Consider the following 20253-nt stretch of genomic DNA (forward strand, 5'->3'; position numbering starts at 1 on the left):
GCGGCGTGGTGTATTCCGCAAATATGCCCGACTGTGAGGGCAGGCACAAGCCGGTGTGAGTAGGTTAAACGTTGAGTTTTATAAGGGCACCACGGGGTGACCAGCTCCTCCCCACCCAGCCCCTCCCACCCTCCACCCAGCCCCACCCAGCCCCTCCCCACCCAGCCCCTCCCTGCACGACGGACGGACACAATAATCCCCTGTGGGCTAGTGTAACCAGGAGGTTCCTACCAGTATCACGTGTTTGAATGGCAGAAATTGATTTGAACTGAGATCTGGTGGTAATGTGTTGGACTTTATAACCGTTTACTGCACGGGTTAAAAAAACGAGGCTGAACTAAGATATACTGTATATCCCGGTTTGGTCTGGGAAAAAAGTGGTAACGCTATCACGTGCACACATGACCTCTACGGATGCAAGTCACAAACTTCTCCATCGCTCCTGACGCACCCTTTATGGTGACACACCAAACCCACGTTGCACCGAACCCAAGCTTGCACGCAAAACACCCCATCACGATCTCATGTATCATCACCGCCACACCCTAACCCATTTTTTTTGCTCGCCTTTCTCCCCTACTGCCCATCAATTTGCATTCCACCGGATGGAAAACGTGACTTCAACACTGCGCCATATATGCATGAGTACAAATGTGAAGCCGGTGGGTAGATGGGTCTATCTGCAACTCACGAGCTCTCAAATAAATTGAATCATAGGACATACTAAAGAAGAATTTGTATCACAGGACCAAGCAGCTTGCGCCTGATTGCGCTATGTAACACAATTTTTGTTCCTGGGTAGTAAGTGTTATTTCGTAATTGATTATGCCTAAAAAGTATAGAAAATGGCTATTATTACCCACAAAATTTACTTTTGTGACCAGGACAGTGATATTTTGAAATGTACCTATTTTCAATGAGAAAACGGGCGAATGTGTCTTTTCGTTCACATAAAGTGAGAAAAAAACATGAATCAAAATAAACATGTATTTATGCTAAAGTAATACACAAATAACTACAAAAGATTTATAAGTGAGTAGTTTTTCGAGATTAACGATTATACTGTAAATCACTTTCACGAATCAGCCCCCAAATGTAGTCTCCCATCATGTTCTCTTTATACTGTCCTTGGTAGCGACGTTCAAAGTCCAGTATATCCTGGTGGAAGCGCTCACCTTGCTCCTCCGAGTACGCTCCCATGTTCTCCTTGAATTTATCAAGATGAGCATCAAGTATATGGACTTTGAGGGACATCATACAGCCCATTGTGCCATAGTTCTTCACCAGTCTCAACCAGCTCCACATAGTTTCGACCTTATGATTGCCCAGGAAGCCACGAACCACTGCGACAAAGCTGTCCCAAGCCACTTTCTCCTTACTAGTGAGCTTCTTGGGGAATTCATTGCACTCCAGGATCTTCTTTATCTATGGTCCGGCTTTGACTTTTTCCTCAAAGACAGCTTGGGGAAGAAGTCTTGAAGGTACTTGAAGGCTGCCGACTCCTTATCTGCAGCTCTGACAAATTGTTTCATAAGGCCCAATTTGATGTGCAGTGGTGGCATCAGCACCTTCTGGGGGTCCACCAGTGGCTCCCACTTGACGTTGTTCCTCCCCACAGAGAACTCGGTCCGCTGTGGCCAGTCCTGCCTGTGGTAGTGCGCCTTGGTGTCTAGATCTTTTGTAGTAAATTTTATATTACTTTAGTATAAATACATGTTAATTTTGATACATGTTGTTTATGTCTGACTTTATGTGAACGAAAAGATACAAATTCGCCCGTTTTTTCATTGAAAATAGGTAAATTTCTAAATATCACTGTCCTGGTCACAAAAGCAAAGTTTGTGGGGAATAATAGCAATTTTCTATACTTTTGAGGCATCAGCAATTAGGAAATAACACTTACTACCCATGAACAAAAAAAGATGTGTTACACAGTGTTGTCAACGCATTCCCAAAACCTAACAGCCCCAAATGTTTATCATCGAAATGTATATTGTTTCGTGGTGTAACACCGACAGCACAACTGGAATACAACTGAGTAGAAAATAAAAGACAATTCCACATTCCTATGACGGATGCCAGTTTCATTTTGGAACAAACAGTACTTTGCGTGTATATGAGCATTGTATATCGTCTATTTTTATATATACCAGTGAATTGCTGACCTATGACGACGTAAATCGCCCGGAATGTGCCCAATCTCGATCGTCAGATCTCGGAAGCAAGCCGGGTGGAGCCTCCTACATCAAGTTCAAGTTAATTTATTAAGTATAGCCCTGTGAGCCATTCGGCTCTTGAATCGGGTGCAACCGCAACAAACATAAAACAAAAACATGAACAAAAAACATCTTAAAGTGACTATATGTGACTAAGTGCAAACAGAAAATCCAAGAAAAGACAGCAAAATATTGCAGAAAAAACAAAAAACACCGTACACCAACGCTGTATGCAAAAATCCCAGTGGGATGCAAGTCAAACAACAACAACAACCACAAGACAACTTAGATTAAGGCCATCAGTCTAACTCTGTACTACAACAAACAAACATGGCAAAACCAATACACTTTTCGAAATCACCAAAATAAAGCCATGAAAGCAATGAAACATCGTGCTTGAGTGGGTGACCGCCACACAAACAGGTTGCCATAGTGCCTCGCGGCTACGTGGTAGGCAGCAAGAGGGCAATGAAGCAATATCCATCAATTTTCTGTGCTGTCCTGCTGTGCTCTCACGTCTGTGCTCCCCGCCTTCAGCAATCCGCACTAGCCAGCATGAAGTACGGTCGCAAATGTCAAAGGTGCGGCCCTGCAGTTTGTTGCTCACTCCCCTGCTGGCAGGAGGGTCCTCCACTAGAGGACTCTCTAGAGAGTATTTCGCCTACTCTTCCACGCTGGCCTGACGTCTTGGAAGATGTGTGCGTAAACACACTTTACCCCAAGTTGACTGACTGTGGTGTTACCAATTCAAACTACTGGGTGGACAGAGGCGGTGTTGTAGGCGGTTGTTATACTGGTAGAAACCTCCTGGTTCACCAGCCCACAGGGGATTATTGTGTCCGTCCGTCCGTCGTGCATCCAAAAATGGGAGGGGTGGGGCTGGGTGGGGAGAGGAGGGTGGGGAGGGGCTGGGTTGGGAGGAGCTGGGTGGGGAGGGTGGGGAGGGGCTGGGTGGGGAAAGTGGGGAGGGGCTGGGTGGGGAGGGGAGGGTGGGGAGGGGCTGGGTGGGGAGGGGCTGGGTGGGGAGGGGCTGGGTGGGGAGGGGAGGGTGGGGAGGGGCTGGGTGGGGAGGAGAGGGTGGGGAGGGGCTGGGTGGGGAGGGTGGGGAGGGGCTGTGTGGGGAGGGTGGGGCTGGGTGGGGGGTGGGAGGGGTGGGGCTGGGTGGGTGGGGAGGAGCTGGTCACCCCGTGGTGCCCTTATAAAACTCAACGTTTAACCTACTCACGCCGGCTTGTGCTCGCACTCACAGTCGGGCATATTTGCGGAATACACCACGCCGCCGTTGACCCTGCAGGCCATTGACCGAGCAACCCAACGTTCCTACCAGCTCCCTCCGCAGGAATGTGTTTAAGTAAAACGTCGAGAAGTCGAACCGATAACTTCAGAATTCTACAATCTCGTGTGCAAACCCATTACACAAGGAGAGCATCCACCCACCACCAAGTCCCCCCCCCATACAGTACGTGAGTTTCTAACGCTGGCAGAAGTCTTGGAGCGTGCCGGGAATTCCTCCGTTGTGGGGGTGACTCGGCTGCGGTGACCTTTCCCGCAGAGCCCCCACGGCGGCACGGGAGGCGCGTGCTTGCGTAACCACGTGGAAGAACCGGCACCTCGAGAGGCGACGCATAGAGAGACAAGGCAACCGATTATACTCTTAGGTTTTTTCGGTAAAGTCACGTAGGTAAAAAAAATTAAATAAAATTTTGAAATAAAATAATAAATGGGAAAAAATAAATTAATTGATCAATTGATTTATTTTCATTTATCGGGAAAATGACGACCGCTTGTGTTGCGATCGAAACGTCGTGGTTTTCTGTTATTTTCTTTGAACCTATCTACGTGACTTTACCGAAAGACCCAAAGAATATGCATTTCTGCAGTCACGAACGCTTTAAGTCAAGATTTAACTATAAACGATATACTTGTTTTGATTTCATATTCTTGGTTCTTTCGGTCAAGTCACGTAGAAGGGAAATAATAAAATAAAACAATAAAAATTATCACGACGTGTCGACTGCAACACAAGCAATCGTCATCAGGTGTGAAATCCACAGCAAGAAATTTGCTGTGGCTTAATATATTTGTATTAGTTTATTATTTCCCTTCTACGCGACTTTACCGAAAGAACCAACAATGATAACTGCGTTACTTTTCACGAGGGCTGCAGCTCAGCGTCACACAACTTTGCCCCACTTGCTGCCACGTGGTGACGTGGGTTGATATTTTCGCAGCCACAGAAACCACGCGGAGGCCCATTAACGTCGCCCCCTCTCGCACTGCACGTGTCCTAGCAACGCGTCACGTGATCACTCCCCCCACCCCCCCCAGCAACGCGCGTCACGTGATCATGCAACACCCCCCCCACCCCCTGTAGCAACGCGCGTCACGTGATCACTCCCCCCACCCCCCGTAGGAACGCGCATCACGTGATCATGCAACACCCCCCTCCGTAGGAACGCGCGTCACGTGATCACGCAACACCCCCCCCCCCGTAGGAACGCGCGTCACGTGATCACGCAACACCCCCCCCAGCAACGCGCGTCACGTGATCACGCAACATCCCCCCCCACCCCCCCGTAGAAACGCGCGTCACGTGATCACGCAACCAACCGCACGTTCAAAACGCATGTCACGTGATACAACTCGTGCCCCCTCCCCCTTAGGCGCACGCATCTTGATCACGTGACCATGCAACTCTTCACCCCGCCCCCTGCAAACCGTGTCATGTGACCCCATTCAACCCTCTCCACGCACGCGCCTCCTCCGTCACGTGATCGCGCCACTGACACACGAGGGGGGGGGGAGGGGGGTGATCACGTGATCGCGGGTGCATCCTGTCCACGTGACCTGTTAACGTCTCGCGGGAACGTCCGTATCACGTGACCCACACGGATGGCGGTCGCGTCACGTGACCTCGCCCCACCCCCCCCCCCCCTTGTTGCACTGTACCCGCCCGCGTGCGCGGCGCGCGCGAGAAGTCACGTGACTCGCTCCCCACCTCACTGTACCCGCGCGAGCGGTCACGTGACCGCCGCCGCCTCCCGCTGTCGGAACGCGCGGGTCACGTGACGCGCGGGGGGCTCCATCTTAGCGCGGCGGAGCGCGTGGCCGCGTGTCGCCACCCCCCTCCCGGCCGCCTTTGTCTCCCTCGCGGTTGTCTCTGTGCGGCGCCGCGCGTGTGGTGGGGGCGGGCGACTCGAGGAGGACGCGGCGCTCGTGCCGCAGGCGCCGGGCTGCAGCATCCCGGGGGAGGGGAGGGGCTGGAGGCGACACGAGGAGCGGGTTGCGTGAGGGTCGCCGCTCCGCATTCTCCTCGTCACGGCCTCAACGCCCGCAGCCAGACGCCTCGTCTCTCGGTCTCTGCAGCGAGAGACCTCTCGGTCTCTGCAGCCAGAGCGCCTCGTCTCTCGGTCTCTGCAGCCAGAAGCCTCGTCTCTCGGTCTCTGCAGCCAGACGCCTCGTCTCTCGGTCTCTGCAGCCAGAGGCCTCGTCTCTCGGTCTGATAACGACATCACCACCTCATCGCCCGGTCTCATGGAAACTCACCACCTCGTCTCTCGATTTCACCTCGTCTGATTTGCAGATCTTCACACCTCGTGGTCGTCTCATCATCGAATCCTTCGACGTCCGTCCGTTACCTTACCTCCCCCGGTCTCCTCACCGAAGTTTTCTCAGCTCGTCACCTTCGGGGCCGCCTCATCTCACGCTCGGAATGGAGCCGCGTGGTGCGAGACCGCGACGCCGCCGTGCGGCCGGGGTCGTCTCGGGTGTTCCCGCTACCCACGCGTGACGACGACGTCGCTTGTGGCTCTGCGCGCTCCTTCCACGCCGACGAGACGAGTGGCTGAGACAGTCCCCGTGTCGCTGCTGGTGGTGCTACCGCTGGTGGTGCGGGTTTGCTCGAGGCGACCATGGAGGTCCGCTTGGATTCGCCTCCTTCCCCCCCTGGCGGCGGCGGCGGCGCGATGAGGCGCAGCGCGGGGTCCTCCGCGGGGTTCCGCTCCAAATTGGAGGCGCTCTGCTCCCTGGCGTGCGAGAGGGCGAGCCGCGTCACGGAGCACGCCACCTCGCGGGCGGGCGTGGACGGTGGGGGTGGTGAGGGAGGAGGTGGAGGAGGAGGAGGTGAGGGAGGAGGTGGAGGAGGAGCAGGAGGTGAAGCAAGAGGAGGAGGTGGAGCAGCAGGAGGAGGTGGAGGAGCAGGTGGAGGAGGAGGTAGAGCAGCAGGTGGAGGAGCAGGTGGAGGTGGTGGAGCAGGAGGAGGTGGAGCAGCAGGAGGAGGAGGTGGAGCCGCAGGAGGAGGTGGAGCAGGAGAAGGAGCAGCAAGAGGAGGAGGTGGAGCAGCAGCAGGAGGTGGAGGAGGAGGTGGTGGTGGAGCAGCAAGTGGAGGAGGAGGTGGAGCAGCAGGTGGAGGTGGAGCAGCATTTGGAGGTGGAGCAGCAGGTGGAGGTGGAGCAGCATTTAGAGGTGGAGCAGCAGGTGGAGGTGGAGCAGGAGGTGGAGGTGGAGCAGCAGGTGGAGGTGGAGGAGGAGGTGGAGCAGCAGGAGGTGGAGCAGCAGCAGCAGGTGGAGGAGCAGGAGGAGGTGACGCATGTGCCGAAGGAGGTGCTGCTAGAGAGGGTAGAAGTGGCAGTGACGGAGGGAAAACTGTTGGCGATGGTGGACGCGGCAGTTACATAGGTGGTGTTGGTGGAGAAGGAACATGTGGCGGAGGTGGTCATGATGCACGTGGATCTGGAGGTGGCGGCGGCGGCGGTGGCGGTGCTGATAAAGGACCAGGTGATGGCAATCCACGTCGGGGTGAAGGTTGTCTTGTCGGTGGAGGAGGACACGGCGGTCGAGGACGCTTTTCCGAAGCTCTCGGAACTGGACGAGGTGGTGGTGACGTTGGAATCGCCGGCGGTGCGGTGCTGCTCCTCGTGTCCAAGGCGGGGGGGGGGTCGTGCGGACCGTCCCAGGCGTCTCCCGCGACTCCCCAGCCGCCTCCTGCCGTCCCTGCCGCGCGTCGCTGGTACACACGCGACCCGCACGGCATCTACCACTGCCTGCTGTGCAGCTACACGTGCGAGCGGCAGCGCACGCTCAAGACGCACGCGTGGAAACACGCGCGCGAAGTCACCTGCACCTACCCCGTGTTCGAGGAGCTGGAGGATGGCGGTGGCGGTGGCTGCGGCGGCGACGGAGTGAACGTCGGGACCCCCCTCGCCGCAGCATCAAACGGCACGGTCCGGCTTCCCGACACCGACGCCGACTCCAACGCCGCACGAGGCCACGTTCACCCCTCCGAGGGCGGTAGCGTGAACGCCACCTCGCTGTTGACTCCCGGACCACCCAAGTCGGCGGAGGCAGATGCTCGGGAGAGAAGCGCCGCGGCCTCGACTCCTGGCCGCTCGGACGAGGCTCAAGTGCCCGGCCTCCCTGGGCTTGCGGCGGGAACAGAGCAGGGCGCGCGGCGCAGCCCTGGCCCCAATGTTGGCCTGGATGCGGCGGCCGCGGGGCTAGGGGACGAGTCGGGTGCGACTCCGCGCCTTCCAATGACCGTCAAAGCCCATGACATTGGTTGCGGCGCTCGGCAGGACGAGCAGCAGGGACTTTGGAAGAAAAATTCCAGCCAAGTTGGCGCTCTTGGTGTGAAGGCTGATGAGCAAGAACGCAGCCAGCAGCAGCAGGAACGCGAAGATTGTGCAGATGTGAGGCCCGTATCCAGGCGTCGCACAAACTCCGAGTGCCTGCGCCTGCACTCTCTGGCTGCCGAGGCCCTCGTGGCTCTGCCAGCCTGGTTGCCGCCACCACCTCCTCCTCGACATCCTGATCCTCCGAGTCCTCCTCATCAGGACCTCGGGGTGCAAGAACCGATCCACGAGGGCGCTTGCAGTGACAGCTACAGCAGCAGCAGCAGTAGCAGAGGAAGCGGCAGCCAGTCCGGAATCAGCACCCTTCTCCTGTCCGTCATCGAGCGACTGCACCAGCGAGACGAGGGAGACGGCGAGGTCGGAGCGGCGACCGCCAGGGAAGGGGGTCCTCGCCGCGTCAAGGTGGAGGACATGGAGATTGATGACGTGGAGCAACAGCCGGAGGAGGAGGAGGAGAACGAGTTGGAAGACGAACATCAGCAGCGAGCTCTGCTGTTTGGCGGGCTGGTGGAGCAAGTGTCCGGGACTCGGCATGCGTACCGGTGCCGCGTGTGCCCGTACCGCGGCACGAGCGCTGCCCACGCCAGGCAGCACCTCCGCGCTCACCGCCGGCCCCGACCCTACCAGTGCCCAATCTGCCACGAGGTGGCACGGGACTGCGGCGCTCTGCGTGAGCACACGGCCAGACACTGCCGCCCTCGCCCGCACCGCTGCTCCCACTGCCCGTTCGACTTCCATTACAAGGTGGCGAAGGAGCCAGCGCACCTCTCGTTCATGCATTTTCTAGCTCTGTTGACCACTGGAAAGAGTAATTCGTATGGATATACAATATGGCTATTAATCTAACCATGGCCACTAATAGAACTGTTGTCACCATGATGATGACTGAGGTCAGAACGCTGAGCTGGTACCACAGATCCTGGGTTTAAAGGCAGGCCAGGGTAGGTCTTGGTTGTCGAGTGTAAGGAGTTGTGCTGGCTAAATTTCAGCAATGAGAATTTCACTGCTCTTGCGAGCGATTGGAATGGATACCTTTGTTCTTTGACAAGATGTAGGCAGCACAATTGAGATACATTTTGGGGGAGGGAACGCAAAAACATGTAAAACGCCCTGATCACTGTTAACATCTCGCAAAACCTAAAAAAATCATTTTGGAAAAAAATATCCCAATGCAGGACCCTCCTCAAAAAGTTTTCTGAGGCTTTGTGTGGTAAAAATTACAAGTTATCATTTGGACCATTTGTCATTGGTGTTAAATTGCATAAAAAATCCAACTTAATTTGACGATGTATTCATCTTTGTGCCATATATTTTGGTGCAATGAGGAACAATCGAAACTGAGAAGCAACTTGGAATTTTGCTCGCTGCCCCATCTGGTCTTTGCACTGGGGATGCATATGCTTAATTTACCCTTATCATTTAACATCGGTCTTACCACCGTGGTCTGGCCATTAAAAATTCTAGCCATTCCCATTGCACCAAAGGATGAATGCCTTTCCACGTCGTGTGTCATAGGGTTTTTTTTTATTCTACTAACGCTTAGTGTAGGTTTTCAAAAGGGACCAATTTGATTTCACCCACCACTGATGTTAGCTGTGGCCATGAATCAAGCTCGGGTCGTGGGTTCACAGTACAGCATCGTAACCACTATCGCCAGTCCACTCAGAGCTGACCCGTAAAACTACGCAATTACATTTAGCATGTTAATTTCCGTGCGTGGCGCAGAGTAGACACGCGGCTACCGTGTGCAGCACTTCTGATCGGTGAATGTCGTGTGTACTTGCAGAGCCAGCTGCGGAATCACGAACGCGAGCATCACAACGTGGCGCCAAGGAGAAGGGCGGTGGCCGGGAAACACGCAGCATCTCCCGCCGGCCATGGGCAAGGTGTGTGTGTAGTCGCCACCACGCTGGTCCAGCCTCATGCCCAGCCATCACAATCTGCAATTACAGTTTATGGCCCTTTGCCAATGCACTGCTGTTTGAAGGCCTCTTCACAGCACGGCTTTATTGGGGTTGTTTGACCATATTTTACTGCGATGGTCAGTGTGCGGGTTGGTTAAGTCGGTGAGCTCAGGACCTTTTCAAATATATCAAACTACGGTTGCTGAATTCGGAGCGGTGACCACTGCACCACCACTCCATCCACGTGTCATCGCATGCAACTATTATCAGTACTGTGCCAGCTTGTGAGGTTAGGCTTATCTCCTGTTGGTGGCCTTGAGCCAGTGGTGAAAATTCCTCATTGTTGGGAGTCGCTCCATAGGACAACCGCAATTCATTTCCCACAAAGTGATACTCATTGTATAGACCGCAGAGTGAAGAAGGCTGCATTGACGCCCCCCCCCCCCCCCCCTATCGGGATATTATTGCGTGCAATATACAATAACCATTCCACTACCTGGCCAGATCACTGCTTTTAACATTACAATCTTTAATACTCATGTTTGGGTGAGCGTCGTCAAACAACACTTGTGACCGACAAGATGTGGGGAGGCCTTCATCTAACAGTGATGTAACAAAAGGGCTGTAAGTTTTTATTATTTTTAATAACACTAACATGCAAGTCACGTCCGGAAGACTTGTACAAGCAGTGGTGTATATTTTTTCACGAAAGATCACTTATTGATCCCTCAATGGAATAAGATGTCAAATGTCTTGTACAAGGCCATGCTTTAGTCTGTACATGTATACACTATGGACATTGTGTCAGGTTTCTCGCACCCAGGGCTGCAGCTTAGGATTTTATCAGCAGCAGCACTATGTCTCTCCACTGCTGGATGAAGGCCTTCCCATGAATGTTGTTTCACCATACTCCACCATGCTGATCGATTGCACATTGATAACAGGTCGGTCATCCAAGGACGTGGTCAGATGTCACTCGCCTGAGCCGGGACTCAAACTCAGGTCATCGAGTTAATAGGGTAATGTGCAAACCACTCCAAGGTTAATGCTCGTGTTCATATTTTGCCTCTGCACCCGCGGCACTCGCAGGCGCACGGGAGCGAAGGCTGCATCAGTGCGACATGTGCTCCTACACCAGCGTCTCCTACGTGGGCGTCCGCAACCACCGCCGCATCCACGACAAGAGCTACCGGTGAGTGACATGGGGGATGCCACCGCCGGCAACAGCTGCAACACAGGAGACATTGGACAGTCCCTGGGAGATTTGCGTGGGGATGGGGTAAATTGGGGTGGGACACCTATATCCTTGTGATTTAATTGACTTAATTCTATAAGGCCCACAACTTAATTTAATATGGCCCACGACCTAGTGTTATATGGCCCGTGGCCATATGAGTCCTGCCCCTCCAAATTGGCCCCTAAAACGATATTAATTTTCTCAGCACTCTCTTGGAACAATGGTTCATTTTTACCTGACATTTAGACCTCAATCATCATCTTTCAAGTACTTCTGAGCACACAGCCAATGCTTACAAACTTAGCATAAAACATTTATTGTCAGTGTTGTTTTAAAGCCCTATTTGGCCTTCAGTAAACGAGAAGGTTTGCCATATTTGGGTTAAATGGAGAATGTGGTGAGCCGGTCATTGAGAGATTTAAGTGTGGAGGGAGGCTCATTGAGTGCAAAATGACTTGCTGATGTATAGTTTGTGGTTATGGTAATTCGCATGTGTCTCTGGCATTTGGGAAGTGGTACCACTCCTTTTTGGTGGTTAGGTGTGTATTGCTCATACATTGCTCACTCAAAGCAGTGGGTGTGGACTGTGATGCCATTTATCCGGGCAAAACATCTCAAGACGTTTTTAGGAGGGTCCTAAGTTGCGGTGTTTCGCCAATTCCATTCGATTTAAAGCGTTTGTGACTCCAGCTCTGTTCTCACCTGAGGACGGCTGCTTGTGTTGTAGCCGAAACGTCATGAGAATTTTGTAATGTTTTATTTTTTGTATTTTATTATTTCACTTCTACGTGACTTTACCGAAAGATCCAAGAATATGAAATCCATTCGAGTTTGGAATGTGGAAGGAAACTGGAGCAGCTGGAGAAAACTCTTGCATACAAGGGGGTGGGGGGGGGTGGTGTAACCTTCAAAGTTCTACGCAAATAGTTTCAAGAATACATTGGCCATCTCGCCGTTCAAGCCTACAATAGCTTCTGTACCCAAGCAGTCTCGCATTCAGGTACTAACCAGGCACAACCTTGCTTATCTTCCAAGATCCAGTGAGATGAGGTGCATTCAGGGTGATTTGTTCATATGGCAATGTGTGTGGGAAGTAATAGTGTCGAGCACTGCACAACGATTCGTACAAAACACCGCAATTCGTCGCTATGCTATACACCAGTAGAAATTCGCATCAAAACCCGGGCTCCCAAGGATGACTTTGCTTAAAACTAATGGGTTGACGCTTGTCTGTGTGAATGCAAACGATCAAGCTTACGCGTGCCGTTCTATACTGTCCGTCTCGTCTAATTGCCTGTGCTGTCACCCTGGTGCTGGTGTGGGCGTGCGCCCAGGTGTGCGGAGTGCGAGTTCACAACTTCCTCGGCGGCCGCCTTTAAGCAGCACTCGTGCGCGCACAACGCCCTTGCTGTCTCCGCAGCCGAGCCTTTCAGGTGTGGCCTCTTCTCACCCACTCGCTCACCCGACCAAACATCCATCTACTCGACCATCCATTGTCCCTCTCACTCGCCCACACTTGCCCACACAAATAATTTAGTTGCTTCGCTTACTCCCACGTTGACGACCCAAAATCCAACCTCTGCAGCTCATCACCATGACAGACAACCATCGCACATCACCCAACAACTACTATTGGTCGTTTCACCGTGTGGATGTAGTTGCCACCATTATTTTTACGTAATTTTTGGCTTTGAGCCGGAAGTGGATGTTCCACATTCCTGTGTCGAGGCCTTTTGTAAATGTAGCACAATCTTTGATGGGTTTTGACGACGTGGTTGATTCTACATCACTTGGTGATGCTCACGAAGTAGTTAAGTCTCTGAGTATATTTCCAATACGTTGTCATTGTCACTTAAACTGATGCAATAAATAAGTATGAACACCTTATACTGAATGGCTACAAATGATTGATTTATATTTTATGATAGTCACAGTTATGTAAACAATAACACGTTGTTTTTGGCAAATCAGATGGAGTAAATGAACACGATTATATCCAGAAATTGCGTTACTAAATGGATATGCTTGTCAAATGTTGGCTGGGTGCAAGATGGACTGTGTGTGTGCGTGCGCGCGCGTGCGTGTCAGGTGTGTGCTATGCGGCTACGTATGCAGCTTTGCGGCATCTCTGAAGGCTCACATGTGGCGGCACGCCAGCGACCAGAACTACGACTTCCAGCGAGTGAACCGGGATATTGATGCAGCTACAGCCCTGGCACAGCGGTAGTGCTCGCATCAGCAAGTGCACGCCGCACACTCGACTCGTAACAATTCATACCATCTACCCACCTGCAAATGTATAGATTCTTTGGATTTGTAGGCACTGTTCTATGAAAGGCTAACTGCTGCGTAGTTTTTCGCAGATGTGCTATTTAGGTCTGCCGTGTGTTTCTGGTTGTGCCGCGTGTTCTTTGGGATGATGTCGGTCGTTCCTGAAACATATCGCAGTGCATGGGAGCAGGGAACGTAGGGCATTGTGCTTAATAACATGTGGTACAACGCGAAGCAAATTGGATGGCTATAAACTATCTTTTTTTGCATGTCGTTTGAACAGTTTTATCTCCAATCTCGTCTGCTCGTGTGTATCGTATCCTCTGTCCTCTGTCCTGGCTCATCTGCTCCCATTACAGTACTGTCATTTGTGACCAACTTGTTTGTACTGTCACATGCTCATCTGTACCCTTGTGTACTTTCTGTACCATCATAGGTGTACTGTCTCACTTGCACTGCCTTGCTCAATCCAACCATTCGCCCACATTAAAATTAGCATGCGTGTCGAATAATTAATTCTGATATGCTCTATCTGGCGCACGTACGTGACCTGAATGAGAATTACTACTACTACTAAGTAGGGTTTTAAGTGAAGGGATATGTTTTATGTGTACCAAAGACAAAGATTCCCCATTTAGCCTTTAACAGTTTACTGTTGGGGCAATTGCTGTTAGCGACCACCTATGAAGGCTGGCACTGCAGACGAGGGAGTGGGTGGCCAACACCATGCCCAATCGCCTTGGTCTCCTCGGTGCTGATGTTTACACAGCACACCAGGTACTTATTTAAGGTTGAGTCGACCTAGAGGATGCCCAGGACCAGTTTGGATATTTGTCACCAATTGTTAGCTAGGAGCGGGAATCGAACTCGGGTCGCTGGATTCGTAGTGCAGTGCACCAACGACTATGAAACCGCTACCCACGAGCGTAGGCACACACACAGCATCACCAGCATGTACCAACCCCGTGATGCCAACATTCTTGACAAATATACACCATGCACAACTAACATTGTTTTGATCTCTGCCTCTGCAACGCAATTCAAAGTCATATCTTTTAAGATCAAATTTTACAATACGTTTGTTTGAGCAGGCTTATTTTTGAGCTAGATTGTTAGGCATTGGCTTTTGGAGTTTGTAATTGTAATAAAGCGCCCCAGGATACACCGCATGAAAAGCACCACATGAAAGAAAATTTTAATGCAATTCTATTGTGTTGAATATCGCTGTGTATCGACTGACTCTGCATCGTACGTGACCGCGCGCAGTTTCCAGAACCGCACCGTGCTGAAGATGGCACCGGCCCCGGGAGAGTCGGGGAGGCCCCCTTCCTCCCCAGGCACCGTCGGGGACAACCTGAACCCTGCTCCGCCTGACGGGCACTCTCCAAACCCGGTTACGGGCAACGCGGTTGCGACCTCCGCCGTTGCCGTCGGCAAACCTGCTCGCTCGGCGAGCGAGAAGCCAGCAGCCCCGGTGACCCCAGCTACCCTGGCAGCGGCAGTCCAGACGGCGCCACCGCTTTTCCTTCACCCTGCCGCGGAGCCCTGTGTTAGGGGGTACGTCTAGGCCCCAGGCTCCCCAGGGCAAGTCCTGTCGCCTCACCTTCTGCTGCTGCGTGTGCGGCTTCGAGTCGGGCGTACGGGAGGAGCTGCTGGCGCACATGCAGGGCCACCAGCAGGAGTTCCTGCCTGCTGTGCGGAGCGGACAGCCACAACAGCAGCAGCACGTGCAACCGTAGCAGCACATGCAACCGTAGCAGCAATAGCCGTGACACCTGGACCGGAACGCAGAGCAGCACGCCTTCAGTTGCAAAGCAGCAGCAGCAGTATTCCTTTGTGTACACATGCACACAATGGTTTACAGAATATTCAGGTGATTACGGTGGCAGCAGCTGAGCCACTGTGGCTCTGTTGTCCTGGCTGCTGTGGCTGGTGCTAGCGTTGCCCGTTGCGAGGTCCTGTCTCTGTGTGTCTTGTGATCCTCTGTAGGTTGTTTATTGTAATGTAGCACGTGGGCTGCTGGCTTCATTGGCCCTTGGAAAAGCAGCCACTTTTAATCTCCTGTATAGACTTGGTCAGAGCAATCATTTGGCTCATGAAGGTTATGTTTGGGCAGAAGGAGAGTGTGTGTGTGTGTGCTTAAGCTCCTGCGAGTGCAAGGGATGGTGCATTTTTTAATAGTTTTTTGAATGCACCATGGAGGAGAACTGTTCTGGATGAAAGGGAATCTGTTGTGTGTTTAAGCTGTGTGCTTGCACACATTTTTTATCTACATATTTTTCCTGATACCCCCCAAACTACTCCACCCAAACCTAAACCCCCCCAACCCACCATCCTACCTATCTATATTTCTATCAACCTACCAGCCGTGCCTTTGGTGATCCCATCAGGACCCACGAGCAGGATTTTAAAACCTGCTCGTGAATCGGGATCTAAGTGAAGCACCATTTGATTAGTCGCTACCGTATCTCATTGATGAGGCTGACTTTATTCCTGAATGAGTTGTTGTCGTACATTGGTTTTACTTGTAAATAAAATGGGTGTGTTAAGTGAAGTGGGGAGCGGCAGTGTCATGGTTAGTGTGCTGCACTAGGAACCCAGTGACACGAGTTTGATTCCCGCTCACAGCCAACACCAGTGACGATTATCTGAACCAGTCCTGGACCTCCCCTTGTCGACTCAGCCTCAAATGAGTACTTGGTGCGATTTGTAAATATCACCACTCGGGAGACGAAGGCAGATGGGGGCATGGTGCTTGCACTTGTGTGCCGTGTTGGCCTTCATTGGTGCTCGCTAACAGCTCTTGTACTGACAGTCTGTTAATGCTATACAGGGGATGTTTGTCTTTTTTATATTAGTGAACTATATAACTGGGATTTTAAATGTGTGCACCAAGTTATTTAAAGTCAATACTAGACATATAGGGGACTTTCCAATAAGTGTAACGGTAGGTTTTTTGTTATTAATAGTAAAAAAAAAACTTTTTTTTGCCTATCGATTTTATATGAAAGCTCACAAAGTTACCTTTGCAGCTTTTTTTCGTCCCCAAAATATTTAATTTGTGCCAAAAACCTAAAAATGCTCTTCATGTACTACATATGTGTGTATATTCGTGTGGGATTGAGTGTTGCTGGAGACGTTGGCTCACTGCTTTGAACCCGTCAATCTGGCTTTTCCCAGCAAAGGCTAACATCGGTGGCGACTGGTGTCTGAACCAGTTCTGGACCCCTCTCCTTCATCATGCAACACTGAGCAGTTTCATGAAGTATGGCCAAACATCCCATTACCAAAATGGCATGGGGAGAGGACTTCATCCAGCAGTGGATTGAAAAAGGTTGTACATTTTAGTTATATATTTGTACCAAAATGCACGAATGCGAGTATATGCACACACATACTTTTCGTGATATAAATATGAATTCCATTTATATCACATGTGTGAATATCGGCATATTAAAGCTAGATTCACATGCGTGAGTCGTATAGAAAACTTTTAAGCCAAACACATACCACTGTTGTGCCCCTGTGCTGGGCTTCCTTAGCATGTGTCCTATCACAAAACCAGCGGCTTGTCGTGCCACTTTTTTATGGCACCCCACCCCCTCATTAGCCGAGGCACGCGAGAGAGTTCACACATGCTGGGGTTCTGTGGTTTGGTGAATACTTGGCCATAGATCATAGTGTGGTGCCAGTCCCAGGTGTTAGGTTTACAAGGCATCGCTGCTTGTCAGAGCAGTGGCGTACAATGCCACAGCCGAAGCCTGTGTCTTTGTGTCTGCACGTGTTTTTAACTCGGTTTGGCTCACCCATCCCGTAGCATATAAAAAAAACTGTCGCTGAACTCATATACTGTATACACTAGACTCACTCGCAGTCGCTTGCCCCAAGGGTCTTTGTATGACCATTTTAATAGGATGCTTATGTAATTTAGAGAATTTATCTCATGGCTGAAGCCTGCGAACGCGTGACGGTAGCGGCGTGTGTGCAGTTCGCAATTGCGGTCTCCTTGCACTGGCGTCGAGAAAGGTTTTTCTATTTTATTTTTTGAAAGAAAATCAAAAGTGGATTACCACACGTGACGCTTCACTTGAGCTAAGCGAGTCGTTCCAGTATTACTTTGTGATTTGCAAACACTGACGTGGCCATGCATTGACTTGATTGATAAGGTGTTGAAGTATACACCATTGTCCATCCACAATGCTTACTACGACGTTACAAGTCATTGCGTACAAGCTAATGGTGCGTGGGTTTATCGCGGCAGTGTGAAAATTGGCAGCTTGTGTCTCCGCTGCAAGCCACTCACCGTTTGCATTGAGGGGGCTTTCTGGCTGCCAATGTCAATAAAATCGTGCAGGGAGCCCCTCTGCTCTTCTTGTGAAGCATGCTTCTGTGATTTGGTGGAAGCACTTGAGAATTCCTAAAAACCTCACTTCTTTTGTTATCTGAAGTGAAAATGTGAGAATCTCTAGGCTTGCATTGTGGCTCAAAAAAAACACGCAACGGACGCTAGTAAGGAATGGGAAATTTGGGGTTTTGTTCGAGCGGAACGACCACAGGTGCTGAAAAACTGGGCCCATGTTCCAGGGATTTGGAGCTGCTGTTTGCAAGCTCTTGCAGGTGGGATTTGTGTGAAAGCCCTTTTTGTGTTACAGGGGGTTGGTGGGGAGGGGTCTTCTTGATTGTGGTGTCCAAGTCAGAATTGTCGCAACGTGTGTGTGTTGTTACTTAGAGATGTTGAAATATAACAATTTCTCATTATAACGTGTGTTTATGTAGAACACTTAAGCAAAGAACACAACTTGGCTCAAATTACTCATCACCAGTATCAGAGCAAGGCTCCTGAGAAAGCCTTGTTAAATTGTGATAAAATAAGGGCTTGCATGGTGGAGGAGACTACAGGCCTGGAAATGTCGCGACCACTGGACAGATGCCGTGAGCCGGCCACTTAAAATTATTTAAAATGCCACAGTTATGAGCTGTCGGTCGAAAGGCCAAACAAGGGCATCCCTACCTACAGCCAAAATCCCGGTTGTGTTTATGAGACTGACAAATAAAATACCAACCACAGCCTCAACATTTGTTTCTAGCAATGCAGTACAGTTAGGAGGAACTGCCCGGTGTATTTCACTCTGAACTCTTACGCTATTATCACGCTGCTTCCAAATAAGCCGTGCGCAGCTCACTGGAGCTGTGCCCCGCGTGTAAGTGAAATTGAGCCTACGACAGAGGTCGCAATCGGGCACCCGATACCCGTACCCTACCCGATACCCGGCTACCCGTACCCGGCCGGGTACGGGTACCCGTTTGCGGACCCTGGTGCGGCCGGGTACGGGTAGGCCGTAAGTCACTGGTGAGTCACCGTTTGTCACTCATGTCCCAACGTCTTGTCTCTTCTCACAATTCAAGTTCCTGGAATCAACCCACCCGCGCCTGCAACATGGCTTCATCCCAGAGGTCGCAATTGGGTACCCGTACCCGACCCGATACCCGGCCGGGTATGGGTAGCCGGGTATCGTGTAAGGTACGGGTACCCGTTTGTGACCCTGATGCGGCCGGGTATCGGGTACGGGGGGTAAGAAATCAAAACCCGTTTGCGACCTCTGGCCTACGAGTGTCGTCCTCCGTGCCTTGAGAGCAACGTGTGGGCCCATGTGTCGACATCAGGCCCCCGTCGATAAAAGTTTATTTTCCGTAGCGATGTTTTAAATGGGTTCATTATACAGGGTGGTGTTTCAAAAGGATGGACCCAATTTCAAAGCGGTATATTTCACGATGGCAACATGTTACAATTACACAAAAAGTTACAAACGGTTTAATGAGTTGTCAAGTTTTACTAACCATTTTATAAATGCTCTCTATGTGCCCTCCACCTTCTGTAGGGACAACATCGAGACAATAGTTGAATTCGTCCCAAACGCCTCTCAAAGTGTCTTCTTCCACTGAAGTCACTGCTGTCGTGATTCTGTTTTTGAGGTCTTTCAGATTAGTCACTAATGGTGGCACAAAAACACGGTCTTTGACGTATCCCCACAAGAAAAAGTCGCAGGGTGTGATGAAACGCACGCTGCACCGCAATTACGGATTCAGTCTTGCTGAACTACAGAACGCAAAACGCTCCTTGTGTTGCGGGGGTCACCATCTTGCGAATGACTGAGGCTAGGGGCTGTTTGTGCGCTGGGAGAGGCATCTCGCAGTAATCATTTGAAACTCTATGTCCCGCCCTTTCAAGTGGTAGAGTTTCATTCATGGGCGGTTCATGGTTGCAGAGATATCGCGATTTAAAATCGGGTCCATCATTTTGAAACGCCCTGTATATGGGTGCACGGAGGGAGTGTGTAGCATCGATGTAGCGTTAATTAACGGTGTGTGATGTGATTAAGTTCTCTCACTTTTTTTTGTTTGGTAATAAAGTGTATTTATTTAACTTTGATCTCCTCTGTTGCGTGCCATCCCCTGTGAGCAAAGTGAGATGAGTGGATTTAAAATGCAGCATTCACCACTGAATGTGCGTGATGATGCTGATGATGGACATCTAATACACGTAGACTGGCAAAAATGAGTGGCTGACTGATATAAATTCGAGAAGGGCTATACAGCTGAAGTTTTATCAAACATATCCAATCTACTTCCAACTCAAAAAAGGAAACTTTTTAATTTGGGCCACCAGAAATAGCCTGATAGGGTCGGCCTGAAAGTCTCTTTCTAAACAAAGACGACACCCATCATCGGTGAACCAAGTAATTTGTCAAATGTGATGCTAAAGCTTATAATGGGAGAAGCCCATAATCATTTACTGGTTAGGTGTAAACACATACCATGTATTTAAGTATCACGTAATAGCTTAATTACTATGTGCATAGGGTATCAACCATTCACAATGGTTTCACTATACGTTAATTATATGAAATATCACATGAAAGACATTGTCACAATTTACACGTGATATTAAATGTCACATTTCGGAAACGTTCACTGCTTGTGAGTTGTACACAACA

At 50.8% G+C, this 20253-nt stretch overlaps 1 protein-coding gene across 1 annotated transcript; it reads left to right on the forward strand.

Annotated features, from left to right (window-relative positions):
- The first annotated feature begins 5581 nt into the window (after positions 1-5581).
- ZNF507 (zinc finger protein 507) lies at positions 5582-19688 on the forward strand. The gene is given in 8 exon segments (XM_061565698.1): positions 5582-6323; positions 6795-8590; positions 9633-9732; positions 10840-10942; positions 12322-12420; positions 13076-13210; positions 14525-14786; positions 14788-19688. Coding segments are annotated over 8 exon segments (2901 nt in total). The 5' UTR covers positions 5582-6127; the 3' UTR covers positions 14998-19688.
- Positions 19689-20253: the final 565 nt, after the last annotated feature.

This window comes from Lethenteron reissneri, chromosome 35 (assembly GCF_015708825.2).
Source record: "Lethenteron reissneri isolate LAM-NWPU_2019-01 chromosome 35, ASM1570882v1, whole genome shotgun sequence".
Classification (NCBI taxonomy): Eukaryota; Metazoa; Chordata; class Hyperoartia; order Petromyzontiformes; family Petromyzontidae; genus Lethenteron; species Lethenteron reissneri.